The sequence below is a fragment of the Athene cunicularia genome, assembly GCF_003259725.1.
Source record: "Athene cunicularia isolate RWA chromosome 3 unlocalized genomic scaffold, athCun1 chr3_part1, whole genome shotgun sequence".
NCBI lineage: Eukaryota > Metazoa > Chordata > Aves > Strigiformes > Strigidae > Athene > Athene cunicularia.
In genome coordinates this window covers 99,254,908-99,265,930 of record NW_020799097.1, presented here as the reverse complement: position 1 = coordinate 99,265,930, position 11,023 = coordinate 99,254,908, and the positions used below count along the sequence as shown (strand labels likewise).

The window sequence follows — 11,023 nt, the reverse complement described above, 5'->3', positions numbered from 1 at the left end:
CGAAGAGCAACTTCAACTTTGTAAGGCTGATTGCTGAAAACTTTTCATACGCAAGCTTATGCCACTTAATTTGGAATGGAAGCAACATGATTAAGCTAAGAGCAAGGTTAACATGAGTACAGATAATAGTTGTCATGGAGAAGGTAGGAAAGAGCTAAAGAAGAAGAAAACATAGGAAAGAGGTGGGAGCCTGAGACCTTCTTCTTCAGCTCTTTTCTCTTTTTAATACTGTTTCTTATCAGGCCATCTGGCTGGCAGTCTCTGCAGTCTGCTTGTAAACTCTGAATAGTGGTATGGAAGTGGGTTGTTGGAGGTATCCAGAGATAAAAGCTGTTATATTTAAAAGCCTAACAGTAATTGAAAAAACATGGAATCAGACACAGTGTATCGATTTGTGTAATAGAAGTGCTTCATTTGCATGGACAGAAACATTTATCTGAATTCTTGCTTGAGTGGTTTTGTAGAATAGCAAAGGTTTTTTGGTTTTGGTGATTTTTTGGGGTTTTTTGGGGTTTTATTTTGACTATTTTCCAAGTAATCTTTTAAACATACTTTCAGAAGGCAGTCAAAATTTAAAAGTTAATCTTTTACTATACTGGTAGTACTGCTAATGATAAATTCTGAAATATTTTTCATTGTTCTAAATATTTTAAACAATTTGAAAAGTCTTTTTTTTTTAAATTTTTTTTAAGAATAAGGTTGGATGAAAGAGCACACTAGGATTTAAGCTAGACTTCTAAATTGTATTGTCAGTCTTAAATATTTTTTCCCCTGCCCAGCTTCTATTTCATACACACTACACTATTTCGTATATAAATTACCTTTTAACATTCTTACCCCCTTCCTGAAATAGTGTTTGAGCTGATTTCTCCTTCTGCCTTTTGTGGCTGTTTTTTCAGTGACTTGTCTTTTTAACTTTCCAATATTTCATTTTAAAGGCCTAGAAACCAGAAATACTGACTTTGATTTGAATGTGTTTAATCCAAGAGCTACAGTAACACACTGTCTTGCCTTTTCACTCAATGTAGGAGAACAGAGAGACAGGAATGGAAAGTGTGATTGAAGAAGTGGCATGTTTCAAGTATGTTTCCCTTTATTCTAATATTTCTACTTTAAAAATGGAATATCTAAGTTAGTGAAAAAGAATGAACAGAAGAAAGGGAGCCAGGTCATGGTGTTTTCCCATGGCTTTACTCATGTGCGTCATTCTTAATACTGTTACTTGATTTCTAGAATGCCTTTTGAGCAGTGGTTTTCAGCTGTTCTAGTAAACTATTTATGCTCAAATATTAATAACCAATGAACATAAGTTGGTTTTGGTTTGTGGTTCTTTTTTTTTGTAGGAAACCTGGATTAACAGGCAGAGGGCTGTATGAATTAAAACCAGAGTGTGCCAGGAACTTCAATCTCTATTTCTATCACTTTTCAAGGGCAGAGCAATCAAAGGTAACTGGTAATCTAACTTTATGGGGTTTATTTGTGTCTTTTTTGGCTTGATTTTTTTTTTTCCCAAAGCTCAATTCAGTGAAGAAGTATTATCAGCTGGTTGAAAGTTAACTTTTATAAATTAATTTGAGAATGTTAACAAAATTTGCCTGGGATTTGGCAGTGATTTCTGTGCCCTATACAGAGCTACTGAAATCAGTGGGCCTTCAGGAGCCTGTTTGTGGGTTCTCCTAAGTCTTATTTTACTGAAAGTATTCAAACAATCTGTATTTTTGCTTACCTTTATAGAAATTACTGTTTTATTATATTTACCATATTACCAAATTTACCGTAGCTATTATATTTACCAAATTTCCATATTTACCATAGCTCAGACTTGTCATACCATTTTATGCTGGAAAAATAATCCAGGCTGGCTCAAGATAAAAGATTAATTTTGAAGGTGCATGCCTTACTTTACAAGCAGAATGTAAGACAAACTGAAAAGGCATGGAAGTTTTTGTATTTTATTTAAGGCTGGGAAAAAGGGGGAAAAAACCAGTAATGATGTAATAAAGCATGAATGCTTTTTTATTAGTTTTATATTTGTACAGGTTCCGGTTAATATTGGCATCATTCTTCTATTCCAGGCTGAGGAAGCACAAAGAAAGCTGAAAAGACAGAACAGAGAAGATACAGGTATTTCTCTTTGAGAGAAGATGAGAAAAGGAAGCCCCTATCAAACTGTGTATTGCCCTGACATTTAGACTAGCATTCTGTTCTTGGCCTAACCAGAAATTGGTTGAAAATGTAGCAATTTCCCTTATTTCTCCCTGGTTATAGACAGGAATCTTAATGAGTCATGGAGCCAGCCTTCTGAACCGTTCATTCCTTTGGCTTTTCTGTTACATGCAAGCCATGTTGATTGGTACAGCCTGTCATCTGTAATACTAGTTTTTAAGCAACTGTAAACTGTCTTGGCTTAAGCTGTTAAACTGTTTGAAAGTCAGACATTTTATATCAAACTATATATCACAATATTAAACATACAAATTCCCTTTCAGCACTTCCACCACCAGCTCTTCCTCCTTTCTGCCCACTTTTTGCAAGTCTGGTTAATATTCTGCAGTCTGATGTCATGCTGTGCATTATGGGAACTATACTGCAGTGGGCAGTAGAACACAATGGCTATGCCTGGTCAGAATCCATGCTCCAGAGGGTATGTTTCCTTATTTAAAATTATGCTTACGCTAAAGAAAGGAATATGTATTTTAGCATTTTAATGTGGACTTACAGGTTTGGCTTGTTTGCTTGGTATCTAACATCCAGAATACTCTGATTAAGAAATAAACGGTGGTTTCAGATATAAAAGACTAGGGAGACCCATCTGCCTCTGATGCAGGTTTTTTTTTAAGTGGATGGAAGACTGGTAAATTTCTAGTGATTTGCGCACAAGAGGGAAGAATTTTGCTTGAATCAGCTGAAATAGTGTTTAGAGTGGTAGAGAACAGTTTATCAGAGTTGTTGCATATTAAGTAAAGCACAATGACTTTTTCTTGACATTCCTTTATTTATTTTCAGGTTAAGCTAAATCACTTTAGAAAAAAATCATGAAAGTGCAGAAAGGAATTTTCTATCTTGAAAATGTATCAGCTTTGGGAAATTCAGCTGAGCCATTTGTTCCTCACTATTTATAATGATCTTCAGAAACCTGGACGGTTACTGTGGATTTTGTTGTCTATGATGGTATTTTTCTGAGGTGTGCAAAGATGAGTGGTGAACTGACATCGAAGAGTTATTCATATTGGTCAGCATTGTTGGTTTAGTATCCAAATTCAAACTTTTCAAAAATAGTGATGGATTTTTTTTTTAAATAACATTTTGCAATGTAACCCCAGCTTTAAAACTACGATTTTTTTTACTTTGTCTTACTGAGTTTATATTAACTTCTATAGCTAAGTTTAAATTAACACAAGCAGTTCTGTATAACACACAAAAAGTTGAAAATGGAACAATATGTCAGTATTATAAATCACAACAAAAACTGAAGAATGTAGTTACATTTAGGTAATGTGAGAATGCTAGACTTTGGAATAACTTTGAATACAATGAGTTGATTTTGGGGTGGGTTTTTTTTTAAACTGAACTGAAACATGCTCAGCCATTTGAGTACCTCTGGTACTGTCAAAAATGTTCTCCAAAATGTGTGATTCATTAGGGACCTATCACTTGCTCAGACACTCATGATACTTCGTATTGACTGGTGCTGTGCAGTTGAACAGCATCTTTCCCAAGTCAGCCACACTCGTCTTGGAAGCACCATACAAATGTTGATATGAGATATCTGGAAGTGGTGGCTTCTATCTGATGAGACCTGTTAGACAGATGTGATTGAGGAACACATTAAAACAAATTTAAAACCTACTCAAACCAGGTTTTACCACTTCTTCTCTAGATACTTAGTCTGTTGTGTTTCAGTTCTGCTACAGATTTTCCAGTGATTATCCTTGCCTTAAGGGGTATCTGTGTTGATTCCAGGCATTCAGTAATGCTTTTTGTCTAGAGCATCCTGCCAGTTTGTAGGGGGTGGCAAAAGTGGTTGATTCAGGATGACAGATTTCACCAAGATTTAAGTATTTAAGCTTTTTAAATGCCATTCAGACTGGTTTTGTGCCAAATAGGGTAATTCCAGTTTTTAAGTTCAAGGAAATTACAGCTTTTTACTGACCTAAAAGTTAACATTATTTTAAAATGCCTTTCTAGAGTGTTAGAATAAAATCAGTTTCATAATTTTACCTTTTTGCCAGTTAAGTTTTATAGGTAGGAAGGATTTAAAGTGTGCATCATGCTTCTGTCCAGAAACTTGTGATAATAACAGGCAAGTGCTAGGAAGAAAGCTAAGAAGCACTGACTTCTCACTAGACAGAACAGCAAATAGATACAAGTGGTATAATGTTGTTTTTACCTGGAAAATTTTCAAGAATTTGTAAACATGCTCTGTTATGCCTGTGTAATGCTTTGGAATTATGTATGTAGAAATAACTTCAAACATATTATTATTTTACAATTTTATTACATGACTGACTTGTCTCTTAATGCATTATCCAAACTATATGAATAGAATCGATGAAGGATTAAATAACTAAAGCTTGTAATTTCCATCTAGGTTTTGCATTTGCTTGGAATGGCACTACAAGAAGAAAAACAACATCTGGAGAATCTCAATGAGGAGAATGTTGTAACATTCACCTTCACTCAGAAAATATCAAGTATGCCTTTCTTTTGAATGTGTAGCAAATTTTAAATAACTGAAAATGCCAGTATCTAATATTTTATTCTTCTGAAACAGTATTTAGCAGATGAGTATATTTGTTTATCCATCAAAATTTTACAAAGCTGACTACACATACATGCTTTACGTATGTATAGATTTTATGATAGTAGCAATACTAAAGGCCTTTTCTAGAGGAGAAATTAGAGTTGAATAATTCTCAGGAAATCTGATTCTTAATATCTGTAAGTACCTTCTCAACAAAGGTTGCTCTGCATGATCAAATGCTACAATTTCAAAAACTGTAGTCTTTTGATCTTGACTTTCCATTGTGTCTTCTGACTAGGGCTTCTATTTTTGTGAAGACATGAAAGTTGCTACGACTTTTCCATTTAAAATAGGTGGGAAATAAAATATTGCAAGTTCTATATGGCAGGTCTCAAGATGAAAACAGCCAGGAAGCACATACACTGCATTTATCTTGTAAGAAAATAGAGTCTGTGAGCAAGACTTGTAAGACTCTTTCCTCTAAACTTTTCAGGTTTACAGGGTACTCATGAAAATGTTTACAGAGGGGTGAATAAAAGTTTTGTATTGTACCTATTTGTTGAAGGAATTTTTCAGCTGCTGAACATACACAAGTGTTGGGTTTTGGTTTTTTGTTGTTTCTAATGTTAGTAAATGATTAGTTTGTCAGGTAACAGTATAATCAGTTCTCGTAATTTTTTTCTCAGGACCAGGAGAAGCACCCAATAATTCCCCTAGTATACTAGCTATGCTAGAAACCCTCCAAAACGCACCTCATCTGGAAGTGCACAAGGACATGATCAGATGGATATTAAAGGTAAATCTGTGTTATATAACTGCCAAAAAGCATGAGAGAAAGATTTTTGAAAATTTCCTAAATATACTGTGATGATTTCCTTCTTTCACATGTTGATTTGTTGTACCTACTTTTTTCCTCTTCTGGAATCCAACACTGTGCATTATCTGTCCAGCATTATAGTATACACGGTTATATTCACGTCACAAACAAATGTTTTTTTTCTTACAGACTTTCAATACTATTAAGAAACTAAGAGAAAGCTCTTCTACAAGCCCTGTGGCTGAGACAGAGGGAAATATTATGGAGGAGGTAAAAGCAAGCTGTAACAGTTAGCTGATCTGAAAAAGGTCTGGGTTGTGATTAGCAAAGGACTATATTTCTAATTGCAATTCTAAATCAATGATGGGAAACATCAGTGATTTCTGAAATTCTGTCTCACAGCTTATAGATCAACCCATTTGTTTGAAAGACCTATGGGGACAGTCTTTGGACCATTTTTCTTTGCTTTATACACTGTAGTCTTAAATACTTTGCAAGTTTACTCCTTAGAATTGTAGTACTGATCACAGCATTTAATGGTTCTGCTCTTCCCATAATTTCAGACTCATTGGGAAGTTGTTAAAAGAAATGGTATCTGTGTATTTTTACCGTGCAGGTCATTCCAGATAAGCTCTGCCAATTTGTTTAATGTGGCATGACATTCGAGATAATATACAAAGATGTTGGAGCAGTGTAGTGCATTTAGGAATACAACTAGGAGGAGGAAGAGCAGCAGTAGAAAGGAGACCTGTCACTTTTTATCTTATGATTGCTCAAAGGGTAGAGAAATACAAAATACAGTTAAAGGTTGAGGGGGAGAAGTGCCCTTCTGGATCTGTATTTCTACCTGGCATTGAACATGAGCTGAAGAGGGTACAAAATAACTTTTTGGTAGACTTTTCTTTTGTCTTTTTATGAGATTTTCATTGTTTGGAGGTTATTACAGGTTACACATAGCAGTAGCTAAAATAAATTGTCTGTTGCAATAAGATGTTAAAAATGACCGAGTGAACAATACAATTTCAGAGTTCACGTGATAAAGACAAAGCTGAAAGGAAGCGAAAAGCTGAGATTGCCAGATTGCGCAGGGAAAAGATCATGGCCCAGATGTCCGAGATGCAGCGGCACTTCATTAATGAAAACAAAGAACTCTTTCAGCAAACTTTGGAAGAGCTAGATACTTCAACCTCTGGAGTACATGAAAATAGGTACAGGAATCTCATTTAATTTTTTTCCTTTAACTTTTATATCAGATTGTCCTATTCTTGCTGCTTAAAAAAAGCACTTTTTTTTTTACTCGATGGAAAACTATTCATAAGTTTTTTGAGACCAAAAAAGCAGCAGTAAATAGAATGCTTTCCTCCCCTTTTCTGCCAGGATGGTGGGATAAATACTGATTCCTCCCTTCTCCCATCCTCATACAGTACTCAACAAAAAACAGGCCAATAATTTTTTGTATAAAATCATCCAGTAAATTGTTAATAATACTGAAGAGATTATGCTATTAAACATAGTAAATGGGAAATAACTGATTATATGTCTGTTGAGAATCTGGAAGAAAATCTGCTTGTAGCTAGAAGCATGCTAATGATTTTGTGGGGAAGTAGAGAGTTTTCCAAATTTATGTCAGGCACTTGAGGGATAGTGGTGATGGAGGGTCGCAGATATAGTTTCTGTGTTAAACTGGAGTGGGTAATACTATTGGGAGAGGGAATTTTTTCTGGAAATCATGTTCTATTTCTGGGGACATAGGAATTGTTGTACAAGCACCAGAACTATTTTTTGTCAGAGAGCACTTATCATAAAGCTAGTAATCTCATTAATCAATTTAAATCATGGTCTGATTTGTAATTTTTTTCAAATTATTTGCTTACTAGTGTTCTTTGAATATTCTAGCCCTGTAATATCGGATGCAAAGCTCACAGCTTTGGGACCAGAGCAAACTAGAGTAGCTGAACACAGACAAGTTGTTATGTGTATATTGTGTCAGGAGGAACAAGAAGTTAAAGTGGACAGCAGGGCTATGGTCTTGGCAGCATTTATTCAGCGATCAACTGTGTTGTCTAAAAATAGAAACAAAATTACTCCAGATCCTGGTAAGTAGTGTTAATACTTGTCTTTAATATTGTCCTGGTTCAGCCAGGATAGGGTTAAGTTTCCCCAGCAGGAAGGGTGAAGGGATCCCCATCCGGGTTATTCATACCATGCTGAAGTCAGGTCCAGCAAAGCTTTTCTTTTGTTGCTTTGGTCGTGGGAAGTGTGGGGCTGTCTGTATCCATTGCAGCATTTTTCTGTATATCTGTCTTGTTTACTCTCATTACTGTTTATTGTTATTGTTGCTACTGTTGTTGTTCAGATTGTTTTATCACACTGTTGTATTAAATTTCTTATTTTAACCCGGGGTTTGTGCCCTACTTGTGTCCGAGGGTGGGGGAGGGACAGCGGCAACGTGGTCTCAGGTCCCGGCAGGGCTTAAAACCATTACAAATATTAATGAATGTCAAAGTCACTGTAACAACTGCAAGCTTTTGAGACAGGGACATCACTTTCTTATGTTAACTGTATGATTGTGAATTACTTCATTGTAATCAGTGGCAAAACGCCCATATTTTTAGTGAGCTAGAAATGTGTATTCTAAAAAATGTAACATCACTGCAAAGCATTATCTAAATGTTCTGCCAGCCATTTATGACAAATTATTTGTAACTGTTAAAAAAGCCTTTAAAATCAGGTGTTTGTTCTTAAACTACACCTGTGACACTATAGAAAGAGGAAGTGTTGATGTAGTGCTGCAAAAGCACAAGATACACATTTCCTTCCTTTGAGTTATATGATCTGAAATGTCTCTTAGCAATAATGAAAAATACTTGAATTTAGGTTACTTTGTGAAACAAATCAGAATGATCAGTGGCATTGTTACAAAGGTTTCTCTAAATTCTGTATACATAAACACATAGAAAATTTCTGCACTGAATCATTTTGGGCTCTCACTCTGAACATTAGTGGGTTTAGACTCATTGTTTAATGGTACTGGACAACCAAAACTGCAGGGGTAGATCTTGGGGACTTTCAGCAGGGCCCAGCACCTCTGAAAACTTGGTTTGAAATCTCAGTACATATGCTCAAAACAAAATTACATGATACTTGTAAATGATCTAAACTGTTTAAGTTGTTGTGGATTAGTAATGTTTTATGCCTCATCAAATGAGTTATACTTTTGTGATAAAGTTTAATAATAACACACATGTGGTAACATTTGTCTGCAGTTAAGTCTTTTATTGAATGTTTATTTCAAAGTTGTTTTGTTTTGTTTTAAATACAGAAAAATATGACCCGTTATTCATGCACCCGGATCTGTCATGTGGAACACACACGGGTAGCTGTGGACATATTATGCATGCTCATTGTTGGCAAAGGTAAAAATTTATATTTAAGTTTTTAGTCCAGATAGCACATCATGCCAGTTTGCATAACGGCACTAATTTTAATGTCAAAATTACTACCATGTAGTAAACTTAAACAGAAATTTCATTAAGCAATTAAAACAGCTTTCTGTTGTGGGGGTGCGAAGTAGAAATCATTATAATAAATGCTGTAAACATGTTCAAAATTATTTCCATCCACTATCTGTCATCTTGGTAGAGAATAATTCAAAACCACACATTGCAGCTTTCATTTCCTTTAGTTGTTTATCCTTATACATATTAGTGCACATGCACCCCTGTGGTGCACATATATCTGAACTGAAGCTCAGATGGTTTGGATTTTTTTGCAGTTTGGTAGTAGACATGTTCCTGCTGCTTCTTGTGCTCTCTACTGAAGTTTTAAATGACAGTGCATTACTTGTACTCTTATTTCCTCCATCATACTTAATTTCAAGTAGAAACATCTGCAGTCTAGTTCATCTTCAACATAAACTCAATTTTATCCTGTGTTCTTAATTTTTTTTTTTTTATAAAACCTTTTCCAGCTCTTTTTATTCTTTGATTTTTGGAGGGGGATAAATGTGCTTAGTGCCATAGGGTGCCAATGCCACATGACAAATGAAAACCATTCAAACCTCTAACTTCAATTAGGCCCTTGCTTTGGTTCTTGGCATGGCTCCTTAAGTGCCTGATTTCAAATTCTGCCTTTTGTGAAGATTGTTAGGAGCTTCCAGAGATTCTGTGGCATTAATCACATGCAGGTTTTATTTGTGATTTTTAATATCATTGCTCACGGAAGATGCATTCTTAATCTTCTTGTGTAGGTGTGTGGTTGCTGTTAACTCCTGGAAATGTACTTAGATGCCTGTATTCAGACCATTTTAGGGTCATCGCTGGGCGCACACTGAACCATCCGAGAGACTTCTGGAATAGCAGTTATGTTTAGCAAAGCAATGAATTCCGTTCCTTTTCATATATAGGATTTGAAGATGAGCCACCAGTTGGTCCAGTTGCTGCTCTGTTATGGCCTGTACTGGAATATGCATGTGGATAATCATGGCACCTCCCTTAAAATTTATGTAAAACTGAAGAATTTTTTTTAATCATTCAACTTTACATCTTCCTCTTACCTTTTTTTTTTACCTAAATGAAAATTGCTAAAGATCAGACTTAAACGTGATTTTAATGCCCAGTGTACTTCAGCAGTTTTGGGGGATTTAGGCTGCCAAAAACTGGGGATAGCCTGCAGTTAGTAGTACTTTATCAGCCAGAGGGTAGAGCTCTTTCTTTCATATAATTTCTTATGTATATCTGAGAAAAGGCAAAACAGTGTCTTCATGAGAATTCATTAATTTATACATTAATGTTTTAATAATTTACCACTAATATCTTGGTCTTTTCTAAAGATATTTTGATGCTGTTCAAGCAAAAGAGCAACGAAGGCAACAAAGATTACGAGTACACACAAGTTACGATGTAGAAAATGGTGAATTCCTTTGCCCACTTTGTGAATGTTTAAGCAACACCGTTATTCCTCTGCTTCCTCCACCACGAGTTTTGTTTAACAGGTCTGTTTGCTTTCTAAATGTCCTCAATAAATGTCAAGAAAATCCCAAACAAGCCACACCCAAAAATCCCTTTCAAAATGCTCATTATCTTCTGTTTTGATAATCTCAAATGGATTGCCTGCTTGCTTATTTTGGTTTATGGACCTTCCTTGGTTATTGTATAGTATAGAATTTAGAGTGTGAAAGGACAGTAAAGTGTAGGACTGTCATGGATGAAAGTATTGACATGGTAATGATTTAGTAAGAAAAATAGATTTATTAATAACTAACATCAATTTATCATTACAAAATAATTCAGAAATGTTGAAAGAAAGAAAAGCGACTTATGTACATATTCTAAAATGACAAGGTTCACACTAACCTACTTAACGGTACCTTAATTTATACATATATATATGCGCATACACAAAACGTACCAACACACACAGGGAAACAAAAGTATTTGGATCCAGTAGAATGAAGTACATAC

The 11,023-nt window shown here is 35.2% G+C and overlaps 1 protein-coding gene across 2 annotated transcripts in view; it reads left to right on the top strand.

Annotated features, from left to right (window-relative positions):
• Window positions 1–11,023, top strand: part of UBR2 (ubiquitin protein ligase E3 component n-recognin 2) — a 55,005-nt gene that overhangs the window by 27,819 nt on the left and 16,163 nt on the right. For both annotated transcript variants that reach the window (XM_026844951.1, XM_026844952.1), the window contains exons 21-31: window positions 1,029–1,081; window positions 1,344–1,446; window positions 2,076–2,124; window positions 2,490–2,644; window positions 4,592–4,694; window positions 5,431–5,540; window positions 5,751–5,831; window positions 6,588–6,769; window positions 7,458–7,657; window positions 8,884–8,977; window positions 10,393–10,554. In XM_026844951.1, the coding sequence (XP_026700752.1) occupies window positions 1,029–1,081; window positions 1,344–1,446; window positions 2,076–2,124; window positions 2,490–2,644; window positions 4,592–4,694; window positions 5,431–5,540; window positions 5,751–5,831; window positions 6,588–6,769; window positions 7,458–7,657; window positions 8,884–8,977; window positions 10,393–10,554 (1,292 nt within the window). The remainder of the gene's footprint in view (window positions 1–1,028; window positions 1,082–1,343; window positions 1,447–2,075; window positions 2,125–2,489; window positions 2,645–4,591; window positions 4,695–5,430; window positions 5,541–5,750; window positions 5,832–6,587; window positions 6,770–7,457; window positions 7,658–8,883; window positions 8,978–10,392; window positions 10,555–11,023) is intronic.